Source organism: Plectropomus leopardus, chromosome 12 (genome assembly GCF_026936395.1).
Source record: "Plectropomus leopardus strain MGB_pleo_1.0 chromosome 12, ASM2693639v1, whole genome shotgun sequence".
Classification (NCBI taxonomy): domain Eukaryota; kingdom Metazoa; phylum Chordata; class Actinopteri; order Perciformes; family Serranidae; genus Plectropomus; species Plectropomus leopardus.
In genome coordinates this window covers 15,478,434-15,499,338 of record NC_142187.1, presented here as the reverse complement: position 1 = coordinate 15,499,338, position 20,905 = coordinate 15,478,434, and the positions used below count along the sequence as shown (strand labels likewise).

At 39.5% G+C, this 20,905-nt stretch overlaps 2 protein-coding genes across 2 annotated transcripts in view; one reads left to right on the top strand and one right to left on the bottom strand.

Annotated features, from left to right (window-relative positions):
- The window catches only part of nsun4 (NOP2/Sun RNA methyltransferase 4), a 96,654-nt gene that overhangs the window by 61,929 nt on the left and 13,820 nt on the right, over positions 1 to 20,905 (top strand). The window lies entirely within an intron of this gene.
- LOC121951034 (sodium- and chloride-dependent GABA transporter 2-like) lies at positions 11,986 to 20,792 on the bottom strand. Its single transcript, XM_042497210.2, has 14 exons — positions 20,591 to 20,792; positions 19,650 to 19,784; positions 19,404 to 19,544; positions 18,426 to 18,510; positions 18,201 to 18,333; positions 17,893 to 18,027; positions 17,041 to 17,144; positions 16,827 to 16,951; positions 16,550 to 16,662; positions 15,490 to 15,627; positions 15,195 to 15,297; positions 14,855 to 14,955; positions 14,415 to 14,585; positions 11,986 to 13,998 (listed from the first exon to the last, which is right to left on the bottom strand). Exons 1-14 carry the CDS (start codon positions 20,778 to 20,780, stop codon positions 13,867 to 13,869), a joined length of 1,806 nt encoding a protein of 601 aa, XP_042353144.2. The 5' UTR covers positions 20,781 to 20,792; the 3' UTR covers positions 11,986 to 13,866.

The following is a 20,905-nucleotide window of genomic DNA, read 5'->3' as shown; positions in this document are numbered from 1 at the left end:
AGTAACTTGGATACACGGGCAATATAGCGCAGTGAGAGTATACATATTATTGTCAAATACATATTACTTATTTAGAAATTTAGTGAATTAAAAGTGAACATTGACAAATATAAAACATCAAAGTACTGTACAAAGTATTATTACTTTTTATATTACACCACTGATTGCAGCCATAGTAGACTGTCACAGCTAAACTTGAATGAAGCCCCCAAAACATAACCATATATCCTGAAGGCATTAAAACGGCATTGTGGTGGTTCTCCTACTCAACCTGACAAACTGCTTAAAAAACATGTATGACGGCAAATGTGAAATCTGTGTGTGTGTTGAATCACAGTTGTATGGTATCAAGTGCTTCACTGGCATCATAGAACATCCTGACGTTTTCATCCCACTTACCTGCCGGTACACACGAGTAGCAAGTTCATCATCATAGAAAAGAGTCTAGATGGTGTCACATCATAACAAATTAGGCGGACAGGGCAACAGGGCAGCAGATTGGTACATTCATCACGGGAGAAATAGATCATGTCACTGTTGTCTGTTCAGCGGAGGCCTATCTGCTGCTGCTGTGGGCCTTCGGACGGGGTTGGCCCAGGTACTACATCAAACCCAACTGTAGGAAATGAGGCCTTCATGACAAGTAATAGGTTTTATTGAGTAGATGATGAGTGTGTTTGAAATATATCAGGTCGGTGTCAGTGTGTGGCACACTTTGTACTTTCTCACAGAGCACGTAAAGTTCTGCCTTTCCCCTCTGGAAGGCTGATGGATGACTGATTACTGAGGTGAGCAGGAAGATTTATTAGTGTTTATCCGGTCACCTGCGGCACTGAAAACTCACAAAGAAAAAAGTTTGCATATGTGTTTTGATCTCTCTCGACCTCCCTTTAAAATGTCTTCTTTCAGAATGTGTGAGCGTTTAAGCAAAACAAAATCAGCAAATCAAAGCCCATTATGGAGGCTGTGTGATTGTGTCTCATTGTCCCTATATCCTTTTGTAAAACACGACTGATAAATTCCCTTTTTGTAACCTCTGCAGGGTTCAGTGGCCACGTTCAATGACTGCGAGAGAGAAAGAGACAGGGAGAGGAAGAGCGACAGGCAATCATTTATCTGTGCGAGCGGCAGAGCGGGTAGGCGAGCAGATGAAAGCCCATTTTCCTCTGATTAAGTCCTCTGAAAATATTCCATTTGTCAGTGCCAGTGCAGCTGAGACAGGCCCTGGCCTGCACAGCCAGCCGACTGTATCTGTTGACTATGTAGCCGCTGCGATTTACATCGCTCACTGACAACATCATCATTTCCTCCTTTAATGTCCTCCCTCACTTCTGTCTATACCTCCCACCCATCCCTCTATCCCTCCACCTTCGCCACTGCTTTCCCTCCTTCATTCCCCCTCTCGTCCCATCCACAGTGCTCAGCACCACCGCCGCCCCCCTGCCCCCCTAACAGCCTATTTTTGTTTGATCTGCCCTCATTGCAAGGTTGACTGCTACCAAAGAGCGGAGAGCAAAGCGGGACCTGGCTCTGTCTTCGTCATAGTCATTTTCAATGTCATAAATTTCAATTTCCAATCTTTCTGCCCTTTTTTTCCCCCTCTTGTTCTTCAACCCCCCCTCCTCCTCCCTCTCTCATGGCATACCCATCATGGGAATTTGTCAATTCTGCTTCTCTCTGTCTTTCCCTCTCATTTATTCTGACTCTCTCTCTCTCCAAACACCTATTGGCTATTATCCTGTCTCATGTCTTCCCCAGACTTCTGCCACACAGAATGCAATTTTCCCCTGGTCGCATCTGTGATGAGATCCAAATGAAAGATCGTTAATATTTTGTTCAAAAAGAAATGGAGTCGTGTCTCCTATTTTAAATATTGTCATTTCCCCTCCCTGTGCTCGTCTGCCATTGAGATGCTCTTTCTCACCTCCACCACATCAGGAGGATGCAAGTGATCACATTTTTTTTTCTGTTACTGCTCCCTCTCCCCCCTCAGCTCTGATGAATGCATTTGTGTATATGCGTTTGTGTTGGCTTGTAAAAAGCTGTGGAAAACCCAACAGGCATACAAAAAGATATTTTCCCTTTGTCTCTTCAGAAGGTCTTTAACTCGGAGACACTGACAGGAGCAGATGAAGCTGCTGTGAGTGTTGTTGTGTCAGGAAAGACTGAGTGGCACCATTAACAAAGTCCCGTCTCTCTCTGACAGACTGACTCAAGTATAAAGAGAATAACTGTTCAAGTCGAGTTTAGTTATTGATGCTATTGATGAACAGGGAAGGCTTTTTAATGAAATGAAATATACTCTAAAACATAAAAAGACTCAGATTGTCAGTGTATTCGACAGACACAATGGAAAAATTTGTTATATAGGTGGTATTAATGCATTACTAATCTGCTTCGTGTAAAGCATGGTCCACTTTATTTTTTTTTAAATGCTAGACTTTTTCTGGTTGAAAACCCAGCTCTGCACCCAGCATTCAATTTAACTGCCTTAATGGATTCCAGGGGTGTTGTTAGGTATGGTGCAAGGGTTGTGTGTTATCCCTTAATTAATCATAAATGAGTTTTGGGTTGCAACACAAACTCAACCAATCAGAGTGTCATCTCCCATTCCCTTTAAAAGCACCTGGTACACCGCTGTTTACATGGTGGATTCTGCAGATTGGAAAAGCAAGCAGTTTTCTGCTGAAAGTAATGCAGTGAGTAAATGCATTTCACATTTAGCAGCAAAAATAAAACTGCAGTTTTAAACTTGACAGATGAAACTCTAGTTTTAGCTTCTGAAATAATGAATAAGGTTGCCCTGCTTCTCTTGCGTAAATGTGAAAAGTGTATCTCTCAAGGCTCTTTTCCAATTCACAAAAAACCCACTAACATCCACTAACATCTGGCTTCTTAATATAATGTGATTATAATTTGCATTTACACCCACTTAAATGACTTGCAGTAGTCACAGGTATTTATTACCTCTGGCACCAGTCAGCATTGATGGAAACAAAACACCTGGGTGAACATGCCAGTGTTTGTCCCTTAACCAGTGAGGGGCTATGACTGGCTAACACAAATTGCCGTCCATCTCCAACCAAACAGTGCTCAAACACTGATCTAAATTGGTCTGCACTGAGCTTGAGAGAGGGACTGAATAAGTGAGAAATATATAAAGACAAGTAACCATTGTAAAGTTTTCACAGACCCTGTCAGTCTGTCTACGGTTTACCTCTGTTCCAGCCTGTCATCAAATGTGACATACCAAAAAAAAAACCACACACGGAAAGGCATATTCCTCTGCTGCAGTGCTGTGTTCACGGCTCTGCGCCATTGGCAGTTTTTTTCCTTCATCAGTGATGTATTATTTCACAAAGCAACCCATTGGCGCGTCCCTGTGTGTAAAACAACCAGAGTGTACATGCTTGAACCCGCCTTTGTAGCTGTGTCTTACCATGTGAATAATGTGCCCATTAAATAGCAGGAAAAATACTGTGCCATTATAACTTTAGACTTTAGGTTTTTGTTGGTCATTGGCACAATCGCTTCCTACAGCAGCTAAGGCGCTATCAATGCACCTGACCTCACATTTTAAGACCTACATGCCAACTGATGGGTGCAAGTACATTTGCTACATACACAATGTGGATGCTGGCCATAAAAAATGCATAGGTCTAAACCGTACAGGCTGTGCATCGCTTTGCATCAGGTGTTAGACAGAGCCCTTTGTGTTAAACATGATAAGCACAATAAAAGCAGACAACAGAGCACAAACCCTCCCAAATACAGCGAACAGCAAGGCCAGTTGTGTAGAAGCGAAGCATTTACTTTGCTGAATAGTTGTTGCTGCAGTGCGTCACGTCTGTTTCAGGTGGCATTAAACCTGAGTTTAATAGAGCTTTCAAAAGACAAGTGCAAATTAACAGGCAAAGAATATGACAGATTTAACAGACAGAGCAATGGTTTTGATGGAAAATGTTCACCACAGGAGAAAGAAACAATAAAGTTGTGAAATGTAATTTGGGAATTAATCAGCATTCATTAGCCCACAGGGCCTTTACTACAAGTCTCTCTCTCTCTCTCTTTCTTTCCATCGCTTAATGTTTCCTCTCTCATTGAGGCATCATGGGTAGCCCACTCACTGCTCATCCAAGCGTTGCCCATTTGCCTGCTGTCTCGCCGGCTCGCTCTCTAACCAAACTTTACCTCCTACCTGACACTCTCCCCCTCCCTCCCTCTGCTCATTAGCATCACATTAGCATTTCATTTGCATGGCCTCCGATCTGATTCTGTGTGTGATATCCTGTACTTATTCCTTTTTTAAATTTTCGGACACGTCAGCCCTCAGTAGAGTTTGTTGTTCCTTTTGTAGTGGATTTTTTTTTCTTGCACTTCTATTTGTTTGTTTATTTGAGTTTTGGAAATTTCAGATATATTCAAAGAGGTTACTTTTTCACTGCCATTCCCACACCTCACAAAGTTTAAATAGCATGCCAATGTTTTTACATGTTCTGTTTTTAATTTTAACACACTTCAGACCCCTTAAACTTTACTTTATGGTGGAAAAACATGGTCAGAAGTGTGACATGTCATTTATGGTCAGCATTTGTTTGTTAGCCACGCAGCAATGAAGCTCTTGTAGTAGAATATCATAAGAAGGACAAACCTGCTGTACTGTACCGTATTATGACAATGTCAGTAACCTCACTTTTCATGCCAAAGAAGCTTGAATGGAGTCGAATTCATTTCAATCTCTTGGCTGGAAAGACACAGTAATTAGCCAGGTGAGCAGAGCGGGGCGGGGTCATGCTCAGGCAATTAAGAAAGTGACAGCCCATCCAGCGCAGTGACAGGCCCAGGCCTTTCACACACACACACACACACACACACACACACACACACACACACACACACACACACACACACATGCATTCACAGAAAAAAGAATATGTATGCACAACCAACACCCTCACGATAATTTTATAGAAGTCATCTACTAGTAACCTAATTAACATAAAAGCACTGGATCTCTGTCGTCCACTCTGTCTTACACCCCTGTCCCACTCAAAAGTGGAAATACACCATTGACATGTTTAACCCACAGAGAATATTGCTATTACCAGTCATGAGGAGCAGCCTCTTTTTATTAGTTTACTGACTATTATAGTAATTCACCACTCGTGACACGTAGAAACAATAACTGATACACATTAAATGTTTGGTACACACCACATTAGAATCAAGCTGATTGTGGTTCCATATTCCCCTCCTGACAATTGTCAGCAAAGGCTCGTTTTTTTAATGGTTCTTAATGGTTAAAATTATCTTGAGAGATTTTCCTGCAGTGTGAGGTTTTACATTCTTTGATCTTGTCTGGAGTCTGTCCTGGCCTAACCAATTTTGAATTTTAAACTTGTTTAATATTTACTTTCCTATATTGTGTTCTAAGTGAGGACTTGAGGACAATCAACTCTAAATGTGCAGTGAAAATGGAAAATGCCATGCTGTTCTCATTCTAAGCTCATCAAATACCATCATTTTGTCAATGATTTTAGCGTAAGATACCCGCGCCAAAAGCCTCTTTCTGCATGTTATGATACACCACTGGTCAGTCAGAAGAATGAATGTCGAGCTAAACCATGTTGTTTTCCCTAAACATAACCACATGCTTTTGTTGCCAAGACATATTCATGTGCTTTTGCTGACATCCCGCCATTGGTTGTGGCTTCCTGGAACGCCAACAGCAGATGCAGAAGGATACCAATACTGCAATAGGTAGACGTGAAAGTCCACTGACAATGCTGCGATATGTGACAACTTTGGATGAGAACATGATGCCTATAACCTAATATAATCGCAGAATTAAGGTACACAGTTGTCTCGCCTGTAATCCACCATGGGAGGTAGTAACAGCGCCAAAACAGTGTCTATAATGGATGATGTGTTTTGCATGTGACCCACCATGGGAGATTTAAAAAATAGCTGTTAGCAGTTAGAGGCTAACTTAAAGAAGAAGAACAGCTGGCGTAAATTTCTGTAAATTTAGTTAACAATGAAATTCTGAAAATCCTTACATTCCAAGCATAGGACGAGATCATTCATCATATAAAAAGGGCGGTAAATGATGTCATGTTATGCCTTTGTTATTGTTTATAAAGGGCTGCAAATGCTTATGTTATGTCACATAGAGGCCAATGTTGTGTTACTTGCACATCTATCACACCTAATTTAATTGTGGGATGCAGGACTGTAGTCTAACACCACACAGGAGTGGCATGATGCCACCATTTAGTTCTGTGTAAAAATGCAAAGAGGGTATGGGGATGGGACTTTGTAGCTGCCCATAGCGCAATGTCTATGTAAAAAGGGCTTTAGACTCATATACTCTCCCACCCTACAGTGCAACTATAATGACAGTAGTTCACCTCATATTAAATTACTCCTTCATTCTGTGTTCTGTGTTCTGTGTACACACACCTGCTCTTGCATGCTTTCACGCACACGCATGTGTACGCATGCGCGTGTTTGCTTGTGTGCACACACACACACAATCATTTGGTTTGGATGTTATGCGACACTTTTGCACAGTGCTCATCTATGCAGTTCAGTGTTAATGTGTTTATGACATTAGCACGGAGAACGGTGCGTTCTCCCTTTGTCTTCCATGTCAACCTAACACCAATCTCTCAGTGTGTGTGCGTGTTTGTGTGTGTGTGTGTGTGTGTGTGTGTGTGTGTGCGTGCGTGCGTGCGTGCATGCGTGTGAGGTGGTGGGATACAGCGTCAGGCAGTTATAAATGGCCATCATTTCCCAAACCACTCTGTTCTCCATTGTGGAGCGCATGTCGCCGCAGGGCGGGAGGGAGGTGATGTGTGTGTGTGAGTGTGTGTAGGAGGATGTAAGGGTGTGTAAGGGGGTAATAGAGGAAGTGAAGGGACCCATAGTCCCAGAGGAAAACTGTGACGAAAGAGAGTAGTGAAGACGCACCACGAGGTAGTCTTGAAAGCTACACTGAAATGGGTGTGCATAGAGACAATTGTCTAAATATACAAAAATTAGAAACAATACTATACATACACACAGTATTTTACCAAACGTCACCAAACTCATAGCTTAACGTCACCACATTTAAAGAAACTAATTGATGAGTATCATACTCAACCTTTAAACAAACTACCATATGTGATTTTTATGTGATTGCAGAAAGTAAACACCTCCTTAGATCATTCATGCCCTGAAACAATGCCAAAGACATGACCTGGGTGTCCTTAGTGGTAACTATTAACCCTTCAAAACCTAAGCAAATAAGAAGGGTCCCAAAATCTAGCAAGATATTAGTAAAAGTTAGAAACCTGCTGTTCACACCCTGTACGAAATCAAAAGTCAACTGAGTTATTTTAATAGAAACATAGCGTGCTAGGATGTGTAGCATACAATGAGGTATGTCACATGATGTTACCACATGTTATATTACCTTTGTGAAAACCTTCATAAGCCAAATTTGGATGTTTTTTCTTAACCTACGCACATGCTTTTGTTTCTTAAACCTAAGAAAATGAACCTCAAAATGGCGCCCACATTCTAAGTTGATTTTGAAAGACTGTATGCATTAACAAGCAGAAACTGTACATTTCTTATATAAAAAAGTTAATTTTGGAAAGAGATAATGCATGTAACGAGTGTAAATTGACATGCCATCCCTGAACATCCAAAAGGGTACCTAGCATGACTTATTTTGATGTGTAGGCCCGCTGACCTCATTCCCACTGCACAAAAAACCAACTAACACTGGCTAACATCTGTCTTTTGAATGCAGTGGGAAAGTTTACAATTGGCATTCACACCCAGATCATATAACTCTGCATTAAACACAGGTATTTATTTCCTCCTGCTCAGATCGGCATTGATGGGAGCACAACAGCCAGGTGAAAGCCCTAATTTCAGCACCTTAACTGGCAAGATGCAATGACACCCTGCTTCTAATTACCCTCCATCTCCACCTAAACAGCGCTCAAACATCGCTAGAAATTATTCTGCACCAAGTTTCAAAGAGAGACTGGATAAGTAAGAGATATATAGAGAAGTAACCACCATAAAGTTTTCACAGACCTCTGTCCATGCTGCTTTTTACTGTTTACCTGTCTTCTGGGTTGTCCGTGACGTCGAATGGACACACCAATAGAACCCACACACACAGAAACGGGTACTTGTCTGCTGCAGATCCATGTACACAGCTCTGCTTTACTGGCAATGAAAAAGGAGTCCATAGCCTGTTTTTAGCAAGTTTTGTGTTTTTGAGAAATCCGAGTGCACACGCTAATTATGGGATTGAAAACATGTTGACTCATTAATCTCTCTACCCACACTCTGGTACCTGCAGAAGTGCTTCAAGGGTCAGCTTACCCCTGGTTGGGTATGACTGAATTATAATAAATAAATATTAGCAGATATTGTAGAATTTAAGAATAATTTTATTGTTAAATATTTTTTCTGCAGTGTCGAGCCTTCCATTTCCTCCACTTCTGTCAAGGGTTCATTTAAAGTGTTACTTTCACAAAACTGCAGAGGCAATTTTGTTGCCAGCTAAACCTCAGGATATCATTGTCTTTTGTTTTACTCTTATATCCCTCTTCTCCAGCCCTGTCTCTCCAAGCATTTTATTCACTCTTCTGTACATTCATTCTTATAACTTAAGAATCTTTTGTTAATTGTATTGTGTTTTCTTCTGGCAGTCGCGAAGTTTAAGATTTAAAACTGTTAATGACGTTTGGCTCTGCTTTCTCACTGTGAGCTTATATTATCCTCTTTTCTCTTAAACTGTTAAAGCAGTTTGGTTACACTGCAAGTCCAACCATTGAGATTAAATTGGTCTATCGAAAGCGACTCTTGGCCAGGTTCATCCAGTGATCTGGATTGACATCAGTGGATGTAATATAGCTGATTCTATTGTCTTCTTCTGCATAAAAAATGCAGCAGTTCTGAGAAATCTCCTGATTTCTCTTTCCTCAAAGCTGCACTTTGTTTCATAAAGTAGAGCTTCCTTTTCTCCATCTCTTTGTCTCTAACACAGTAAAATTACCATCTGTGTGTGCTGTCTTTCTGTATGTTAAATTAAATCATTAAAGCATCCACAAGCATTGAAAAGACACTGGCATGCCTGCTAATGATGTCATTTTCCTCACACACTGGACAGCCGACCCTGTCTCCTACAGTTTACATTTGTATCTGCCTTCTTAGTTATGTTGTGGTGGCAACGTAATCACTACCTAGATTATGTTTATAGACAATGTTTCTTTAAGGAAACAAAAAACATTTGTGCGCTGTGAAGGCTTCGGAAAAAGGTGGCTGGTAAGGATGACAGGCGAAGAAACTTTTACACCAGAACTTCAGGTTCACGTCATGACCTGAGTTTTAGGTTTAGGAAACAAAACCACTTGAGTTAAGGTAAGGGAAAGATCCTGATTTCAGTTACATTTTAGGAGCAGTGCGTTAGATTAAGCGGCATATAGCAGTGTGGATTGTTTCTTGCAAAAAGCTGAAACTTCTTCTGAGTACCAAACGTGAATTTATGATTAGGATTACTTCAGTGTTTGTTGTTCAGGAGGTTTTTATCAGGAGCTGAATTATCCACAGGTGTCTATTCCTCTCCAAAACAAATGGACCAGGTGATTAAAATCAGTAATATCAGTCAATAAAGCAGTTTCATGTTAAAAATCTTTTTTTTTCCAATGTTCTTTGGCTCCTGAGGGAGGGGCTCTTAACTCCAGTGGCCAACATGAAAACGTGAGTGGCCCTATTTCAAGCCAGGGTTTGGTTTGTTCGTTCTGGTCTGCTGTAGACACAAGGTGGTGCAACATTGCTGACTCTGTGGAGACTGTACACTAAAGAAAATATAGTTACATTATATTCCATTTTGCAAATATATTCCACTAAATCCTCACTGGACCTTTAATTTTAGGGAAAGAAAATAATTTTGGTTAAATATTAATAAAAATTGTGATTAAAGCAATAAAGCTGTTGTCCCTAAGAGTGGATTTTCAAGATTGCCTGTTTTGAGGGAAAACAGCTAAGATCCGTTGTTCGTGAAACTGATAGCCTACGTTCAGTATCAGCATTTCTGTGACTTGCTAGATATGTTTATTAACAGCATTTTCTCATTTTGATAATAGGCAACATCATTTTCACATGATTATGTTTCCCTTAAAACGTATTCCCTGGATAAAATTAGTTGAATATAAACATGATTCCAGGAGACAGGGCTGGACAACCACACCTTTCTCTTGCTCTCGAAAATGTTACAAACACTCCATCTGTCCCTCTCCCCTCCAAAAGAGGTTAGAAATTAAATGGCCAAAACAGCAGGGGACACTGAAAGTGTGTGTACACCCACTTCAATATATTACAAATGTCTTCCACTTAGGCCTATTTCAACCAGGGGCCTGATATGATTTTGATACAAGAGACAAGTGAGGAAAAAGAGAGGGCCGGTTAAGGAGGGGAAATGGCCAGTGTTTGACAGGAGGCCTTTCTAAATCCCACACTCATCCATCATAAGTGGCATTTGTGCACTCTGAAGGCCTGATAATAGCCTTTTGCATTTTCACACGGCGCTTTGCCTCCTGGATTTGATCAGGGAGTGAGAGAACGATGGAGGGAACAAGGTGTGGGATGGAGGGGGGGGGACACACATATACGGTGGTTTCATTCATTCTTTTCTTTTTTCCACAACTCCTCATCATCCTGCCCTCGCTCCTTCAAGGCTGCTTCCCCTCTCTTCCCTTCTACATTTTGGGAAAATCATTCTCTGAATTGGAAAAGGGACCCCGGGGCCACAAGCGAAGGGTCCATGTTTTTTTTTTTCTTCCTTTGGATAATTGACTCTCGTTGCTTGGTAATTCATCGCTTGCATATGCCAGCTAATTCATCAGGAGAAGAGAAGCTGCCGACCTCACAACCTTGCATGCCCCACCATCCCACCTGCCCCAAACACACACACACAATTCATATCTTAACGGCTCTCACGTCTCACATTACTAAATCGCACATATACATGCACACATATACAAACACACACACACACACACACACACACACACACACACACACACACACACACACACACACACACACACACACACACACACCCTCCTATTGCCCCAGAAGAGCCAGGAGCTTGGAATGAGAAGAGGGAGCAAGCAGCAAGTTAGCGGATGAAAAACCTGAGATGATAGATGGGGCGCATTGTGGCATTATGAATGAATTATACCTCCCAAATACCTTGAGCAGTGCAGACTGTCAGCCTGTATCTATACTAATCTGGGAGAAAATATAGCTGTTTCCACATTAAAGGGGGCCGGCGAAGAACGGCAGAATTAATTGAGCAATCAGGCCATTAGAGAGAAACATCATACTGAGCCCCGTTTCTGATGTAGCAACATTTATCACTGCTGACCACAAATCTGCTTCCATTCCTGTACGTTTTTTTTCTTCTTCTCCTTCCTTTCTCTCTCTCTCGTTCTCTCTAATGTGGCCCCATCTTCAAACAGATTAGGATTATTGTGACAAGACAAAGGTATCTTTTGTCTTTTTCCGTAGCCGTGTCAGTGCCTGCTGCATTTATCACGGTTGTCACACAGTCTTAAGGCTTTCAGCTTGCACACCTTGTCCCATTTTTCTCCCAGCGGTGGGTCCGTGTTAAATTTGCAAAGAAAAGTACATTATTGGAAAATGCCCCCTGATAAATCGTAAGGCCTGTCAGATACACAAGCATTTGTTTGCTTTTTTTTTTCTTTTCTACTTTAGTTTTATGTTTATAAGGTGGATCTTGGCAAAATGTGTGCCAGATTTTCTTCCTTAAAGTGACATTTAAACTCAGATTTTAGTAGATTTTGGTTTTATAGGTTCTCAGTGATGTTTGAGATATGACATTAGGTCAACAAACAGATAATGGAGAGTAAAAACAGAAAGAAAATGTCTTGTGTGTGACACTTTTTTTTTACTCAACATAAAGACAACACATACAACATAACACAGATGTACATTCACATCCTTATATGTTTGGTTTTTTACTAAATACCCATTTAATGGTGATACCATTTCCCACAAAGCATTCAGTTAACTCAGATTAATCTATGACCTTGCCGTTCACAGTCTAAGGAAAAGAGCACAAAAAATATACACGAATGACAAATGAGTGATGATTATAATGACTTTAATTGTGACACATTTTTAACAAGAGCAGTGATCTCAACTTCATGAAGTGCTAAATGTTTATTGACAGCATAAGTCACTGAAATCTCCAGATACACAGTATGTCTGTTGTCTTGGACATTTTTTATGTCTAAATTGAAAAATCAACATTTTAAATTGATGATGCAGAATTTGAGGGAGAAACTAGTCTCATGTAATTATATAATTTATTATATACATCATTTTCTGTAAAAGGTGTAATACCGTATGTAAAATATAACATGCAGTCTATTGCTTTGTGTCTTTTTGGCATGCAGGATTGCATTTTTTAACTCTATTGCCTATATTTAAATAATTTGCTAGAGGAGCAATCAAGTGTAAAATATTGCATTACTTTGATGATATAATTAAAATAGTTACCAGTATGTTACTTATTACATTTTTAACAGGGTCACTAGGAATCTGTAATTAAGTAAGTAATTATACAGTAAATGTTTATATTTGTTCTCCGTCATGACGATTAATTACTTATTTGAATTCATGGACACTAAATGTGGGTGCATCAGTTATTTTCATTGCTGTTATCGTTATTATTATTATCATCAGCATTATTACACCATTAGTTTATGCTATATTGATCAATGCCAGATGCAGTTGTTGCAGATATTTGACGCCATTCATAACAACACTGACCGGACCTCCTGAAAACTGTTGATGCCCTAACATCATCATTATAGTATTGTGCATGCAGTGGTACTTCAAACTACTGCAAAACACTGGACATTTCGCCTATCAATATCTGGATTTTGAGGTATTGTTTGTTACTTTGTGTGTATAAAACACTGAATAACTGTCCGTGTCCATGCGTGCTACAGGTGCATATTTGTTAAGTGGACCCACTGAGAAGAATTTATTTAGATAAAATACAAAGTGAGCTGATGCAGGGCTTTTGGTGTTTTTCCAGTTAGCAGTGTGTAAACACGAAGATGTTGCATATCTTTCCACCCTTTAAAGTAGCATGGCCTTTGTTTTAACCTTAAAACATTTTGAAATATCTGTGCCAGAAAGTGTCTCAAACAATTGCAGTGAACTAACCTAGCAACATGTCTGGTTAGCATGCACCATCTAACAGTATAAAACCACTCTAAACCAGAGACTTAAGATGATAATGTACATAATAAGACCGGTGTCCTCACAGTTTCTGGCTGGATGGGACAGTTACCTTGGTGATCTAATAGCTAATATCTATCCCCCTCTGCTGGATGCATCTGGGAACTGTGTCGAGCTCAGTGAAGGCTGCAGGTAATTCTCTAAATATCAGTGATTGTTAATGATGTTAAATACGTTCTCCGTTATTGCCCCTTTTATCAGTGCCTCAAATCTGAAGTTAAGATATCTTAATTTTCAACTACAGTCTGAATAAAGTTAGTACTCTACTTTCTTCAATTAACTGATTTATGCATTCACTTGTTAAAGCTGACATAAAAAACAGATACTTCTGTGCATCATTATGACACACACATATTAATACACACTGTTAATACATACCCGCATTTTACCAAAGAATGCTGGTCACTTTAGTCCTCAAAGCAATCAGAAGTAATCACTTATACATCAGTTAGTACTGATTCAAACAAATGTGGCTTGCTGTTATATACATTTAAGGAAGTCTTTCAAACCTGAGAATTACATTCAATTATTTTCAGTCATGTTCAAAGCACATAGTTCATGGTCCTTGTCAAAAGGACATGTCTCAGAGTTGACAGATTTTTTAAGTGTTGCTCTGGAAAGATCATCTGCTGGAGTTGTCACCACTACAAGTCTCTGTGAGGAGAAACGGAAAGAGCCACCATTATCAGTGTGTCTGCAAAATATCTTAAATTCAGTTATAAACACATTAAATGTCATAAGATAGTCTCAAACTTGAATTTTTGAAGTATTAATTGTTACATTTCATGGTATTTCATTTATTACCCTATCTCACTCTAATAATCATATTCCTACATAAAACTCACCTTTTCACAGTATAAAATACATATACACTACTTACCTTTATAGTTTCTTGCAATGTTTGAATAAGAAAACATTGATTTGTCCAAAAATCAGTCTTAAATTTTAATAAAAATGATCTTAAAGGTCTTAAAAAGCCTTAAATCTAAGTGTCTGATACCTGTAGAGTCCCAGTTAATCCACCATAACAAGAACAATACTAAAATATCCTAACTTGGGTAAAAGAGTACCTGTCTCAGTGTTCCTGAAGTTCCAGTCAGACTGTAGAGAAACCACAGTGGTGTCATGATGACTGAAGACAGAGCAAGAAATAGCCCGAGGGCATGACCCCACCAGGGGTACTGGTAGGTGTTGTTGTACCTCAGAGGGGTGAATTTGACCAAAGAAAAGAGCAATATGCCCTGTAAGAAACGATACATAACATAACTTAGGGATGTTTGTATGTGTATATGGGCACACACTCTTTAGCAGGTATAGCTTTCATGCCTCCCCTTCTGTGATCAATTCCTGATAATGGACACCTTGATTGTTATTATTCCATATGGGCCGCCAGTTGAATCAACCTGATGCATAGTTGACATTAATTTCCTTTAGTTTTTTTTACAGCGTAATTCACACCATAGTGACTTTTTTAGGCTTAGACCAACAAAAATCCACTTTGTTCACTTACTGTAGATACACATGGAGTGATGTACCTCCAGCAATATTTCATATAGGGCATGGGGCTATATCCAATCATGTCCGTAATATTATCGTAGAAGCGATCAGCACCTTGGAAACAGACAGACATGTCATTATCAGGTCATAAAAACTAAAATTCAAACATAGTGGAATGAAAGTGGAATAAAATGTTATATTTTAACAGAAGAAAAAAAATGTCTTTGACCAATCAAATCAACATGTAGTTAATGTAAAATAGATTTGAAACTGAGCAAAGGTGAATAAATTACCCGATGCTGAAATGCTTGTTTAGTACTGATTGACTGGATGAGACATTAAATTCAGCTCACCATATACCCATCCTATACAAACAGACTCCAGAATGGCAAAAAGTACTAATGGGATTCCACTGCAGGCGTAGTAGTCAAAAAGCTGAAACACATAAAGTCCTCCCTGCAGTGCGTTAGGAAACAGAGGGAGAAAGTACGGGGACATCATTTCTAAAATCGTGAATCTTATCTGTTCATTTTTATGTACAGCAGGACACAACAGCCTATTTTGCCTGTATTTCTTACTGGTGCTAAAAACATACATAGCAGTCAGACAGTAATACAGATAGTCACACAGAAACAAAAAGACACTCACGTCAGTGACCATAGAGAGTCCGATGAGTAAGCACAAACTACAGGAGACCAGCAAGAGTAGTTTACGTCGATGACCAATGAAAAAGAAGGATGGATACATGTCTGATATGGATGTGACCAGGGCTTCCAGATACACAAACTGTAGGCAAAAAAAACCCAAACAATAGACAATAACATTTTCTAATGGAGAACAGTATAAATTAAAGGGACAGTCCATCCCAAAATCAAAAATACAAATTTTTAATCTTACCATTAGTGCTATTTATCAATCTAGATTGTTTTGGATGTCTTAAACTGGCACAAGGACAAGAGTTTAAAATTAGTCTTTGGATAACACTGACACATTTATAGCAATATTTATTAATGTGCACTGTCCCTGTAAAAGTAAAATCATAAAAAAATAAAATAAGTAAAATAAGTTGCTGAGTGCAGGTACTACTGGCTCACCTAGCATCACTGAGCTAGCTAACGTTACAGTTCAGCCTTAGAAACCGCCAATATTGTTTACATCTCATGCTTTCAAAAGCACGAGCTCGTGCATATCCATGAGTAGATGCATCTGCTTCTTCTTCAGTAATCGAGTCATGATTTCTGTAAACAGATTTTGCTTAGATATACTGTTTTGGTAAGCGCCATCTAGTTCCACTGTATTTGAGAGAAGGCAGACATCTCTATGGCCTAAATCTCCAACACTCAGCAACTCACACCAAAACAATCTACATTGATAAATAGTACAACATGTTTGTCAGGAAAAATATGTATTTTTTAGTTTAGTGCAAACTGACCTTTTAATGGTTAACAATGAATCAAAGAGTTACTACAAGGTCAAAGGTACCCTAGTTATGCTTATTGCATTTAGCAGTTCTCATTTCTCTGCTTTTAGGACATTATTTTGTTTGTTGTCACTCAGCAACGACTATATTTACTGGGGGTTTAGTCTCATGTCTCTCAATTGTCACCATGATGATGAACTAGGTGGCTCCATCAGGGTGCCAAGCTGATAGTAAGTGTATCAGGGTTTTGTTTCTAGTTTCTTTCATATTTTGTTAGTAAAACCTTACCTGACTGTCCAGTCCGAGGAAGATAATCATAATGAAGAAAAAGGCAGCCCAAACATGGGGTAAAGGCATCATTGCTACAGCCCGAGGGTAGGCAATAAAAGCCAGGCCAGGACCTGCAAGTGGTATAAAGCATGCCAAATGCCATATTATGTTCGAAAATGGTTAATACAGTACTTCACATCTTAAGATCATAACATGACATGACATGACATAATCTTTCAATATATTGCACCAAAGCTCATACACGCCATTTCTTGCTTTACACACAGCGTCATACCTGATGCAGCCACTGTTGAGATGTCGACACCCAACTCATAGGACATGAAGCCAAGGACAGAGAATATTGCAAAGCCAGCAACAAAGCTGGTCGTACTGTTCATCAGGCACAGGGCAAATGCGTCTCTGTAATTGAAAATGATTCATACATATACTGAGTCATATAAAAATGGACACCTGTAGTATTACAATGGGGTAACAGCTTTTTTCTTTACTTGTAGCAGTTGTTGTTGTATTTGTTGTAGCTTCCCATAGATGCCAAACAGCCCGTGCAGACAGCATAGGAGAATAATATTTGGCTTGCAGCATCCATCCACACCTGTAAACAATAACATGATATTCAGTAGTTGTCCTTTGTTTTTGGCTGCAACCAGCAGTGCCTTATCTCACTGTTGGTTGGTCGCTCAGTGGATCCTCAAACATTTTCCCACCCTTTGGCAGCAACAAGTTTTGACCTAGGAGGCTGAAGTTTGGCATGGACAAACTTTTTCCAGCTGGAGGGCGGTACTTGGTTTTAGTTTGATTGTTTTAATATTGTGGCCGTGTCACAAATGCTCTCCTTTAGCTTGTGTTTCTGAAAACATTTGAGGTGAAAAATAGGTAATGCAGTAACAGAATCTTGATGCATATTTGATTAGCGCTGCCTAGATTGACAGCAATACACGAGCAGCTATTGGCATGCAGTTGGCCTCTGTCTGTGCTAGTTTTTTTTTCTGTCAGTCTGGGGCCCTAAATCTTGCTAAGCCAAGCTCTTCTGACGCAGAGACAACACGTGGCTGTAGGGACACCTCTGATGCAAACATTGCTGTAGTGCATTCTGCCATTTCATTGCCCCTCTTCTGTTAAGGAGTAGAGTGTTTGCTCCCAAAAGAGCTAGCAGTGAGAATCCCAAGTCTAGTCTGACCAAGATACTACGATGAGTTTGCTCCGAAATTAGGAAATGGTTTACTATGTGTTTTCCTACCCAAGTAACAAGACATGCAGTCTGCCTCATTGGGTCTTTCATAAGGACCCAGTGGTGGTGTAGAAACCATAACAATCACTCGTCACCCACATTTGTGCCTCACCTGAGGATCAGCCAGACGCAATGGATCAGGAGAGAGGTAAAATCGAATACCATCTATGGCTCCTGGCAGCGTCACACCGCGAATCAGCAAAGCAGTCATCATTACATAAGGGAATGTGGCTGTGAAGTAGACGACCTGAAAAAAAGGTGTAAGATAATAAAAGACGTGGGGTGGAGAAAATAAAAATGTAGTAAAAACAACATGCAGTACATTCGACTTTGTTAAGCTCACACAGCGATTACTGAGGATAGCAAACAGGATTTGATTGAGTCCTTCAGTTTTATCACACATTATGGTTGGTAGCTCACCTTTCCCGAGGACTTGACTCCTTTCCAGATACAGAAGTAACAAACAACCCAGCTGAGCAGAAGACATCCAGCCAGGTCCCAGTGGATATTTCCCATCTCTTCTATACCTTGAGACAGACCCAGGACTCTCCTCCTGAACAAAACATACTGTATGTTTAGGAATAACTCTAAGTCTGTAAAAGATACCACTTTAATTTCAGTATCAAAAAGAGTATTTGTACATACTGCCAGAACTCTTCAACTGAAGAAGTTGCGTTCTGAGAATCATGACCAACAGATGAATGATTTGTTCGATAATCGACACAGTACTCTGTTAGTGGAAAAGAAAGAATAACGGGTTAGAAAATAAGTTAATGATACAGGAAATTCAAAATCTTTAAACTTTATGTTTATTGGTTGCCTTCCTGTCAGATCCTAGAGATGCTTTGAACAACTCTTCCTCGTATCACAACTTTTCTTTTACTCAGACTTTTTCCTCTTTTGTTCAAATTGCTCCTGTGTGGAGTTGCCAGCACATGTAATTAACACATTATTTGTCAGACGCTATGAAGTCACCACAACCTCACCAACATATGTGGCTCAAAAACAGATGTCAGGATCAACATAGTGAATCAGATGCTAAAGGATGAGGGTAGCATTATAGAATGTTTTTGTTATAGTTAATAAATACCATGAAAAGAACAAAATTAACAAAGCATTAGTTCATGTTTTATTACTCTCTGATATATTGTTCCTTCTGAAGATGTTAATCTTTTAGAATCAGACATAAATGAATACTTTCATTTATGAGAAAGATTAAGTAATTTCCTAAAATAGCTGGGCACTGCAGCTTTTAGAAAATGACAGTCAAACATAAGTACAAAATGTATTTGTTGGGGACTATTTTCAGCTAAAGATGAATACACAATTTATGCAAAAACTGACATAAATTACAATTAAATGTGTAATTTACAGCAGGGTGGCATGTATGGGATTGAGTTTAGCTTTTTAGATAACAACTGAGCTCTACTCACAGAGAGTAACTGAGGGAGAGATTGGCTATTCAGACAATGCTAACAACTGCTAGTGGGATCAATTATTTTTTTTCATAATTTTATGGAATTTATTGAAAATACAAGACGTATACATTATTACCATAATTATCCCTTAAATCTCAAAATGTAAGCATGTAGCCTACTGAATAATATCATAGAGCATGTGTACCTGTGTTCCAGGTGTTGTTACAGCTGGCCCAGGGGAGTACAGTGTTGATGGAGGAGAAGAGGTAGAGGAATGCCCAGGCCAGGATGACAATATAATACATCACAGTGTATAGCATCAGCACTAGATTTCCATAGCCTAAACCTGAAGATAAAACATGATATCTGCAAAATAACTGATCAGCAGGCAGAATTTATATTATATTTGTTATAATCCATTGTATTAAATGTTTGCTACAGTGAGAAGTACCTTCAAAGAGAGGACATATTTTCCTCCAACATGTGATTCCACCCTGACCAGTTAACTGTCCCAGAGACAATTCCAGAAAGAAGATGGGCATCCCACAAGTGAACAGGAACAAAACATATGGAACCAAGAACGCTCCTAACGGGAAGAAAAGTATGAAAAGAGACAATAATGGTGCATTTGATGATTGCAACAGGCCTAGTTATAATACATTCTCAGTACGTTTACATGTACATGTCATCTTGTTTTTTAATTTCGTTCTTCCTCTTTTGTTTTTCCTGGCCGAGATAACATGAATTAATAAAAGAAAGTTTTATGAATTTATGCTGTTTTTCAACCAGGAAAAAAGAGGAAGAACGAAATTAAAAAACAAGATGAATGTATCCATATGGCAACTGCTAGAGCAAGAACATCATGTTTTTGGACAGATGAGGAGACACAGACATGCAACCTGCTTGCTAGCTTTTTTGGTATGTGATGTAATAGGTCAACCGGGAGAGGTCCAACATTGCCACCTACTGTGGCTGAATGGGACATGCTTCCGTCAATAAATTGATTCTCCTGTGGTGCTTCTATACTGGACAAGTACAGTAGCCCAAATAAGAAGTATAATCGAGCTAAGACCTAAGCCTGGCACAGCAACTATGGAGCATGCGTTAAATGCCTAGGCCAGTTCAGGTCTGACTGAGGCCTTTACATGAAAGAGTAAATCCCTCCCCAGCCGCATTATCCAGGTGTGTTAGTCAGACTTTGAGACATTCAGCTTAGTATGATTACATTCCGACTAACATATTTACATGTATTTTAAAAGTCCAGTTTTAGTCGGACTTACACAATAATTCGACTTTTTTTTTTTTAAACATAGGCTACTGAGTGTGTGTTCTTGTCTTGCTCTCCTTTTTCTCCAGAATAATCCCACGCGTAGGTGGTAGTTATGTTCTTACCTCCTCCATTTTTGAAGCATAGATATGGAAATCTCCAAACATTGCCCAGACCAATGATTTCTCCAACAACTGCCAAAATGAATTCTTTCTTGTTGGCCCACTGGCCTCTCTTAACAGACTTGGATGGAGGATTATTTGGATTGTCGTCGTCTTTCATCGGTTTCTTCTCTGGATTAATCACTGGCTCCATTTGGACAGGTCAACTGGGCTAAAACGTAGATTAAAACCGTGACAGTGTGTTTTATAAACAGTGGTGGAAAGTAACCAAGCACATTTATTCAAGTACTGCACTTGAAGCACTTTAATATCACCCTA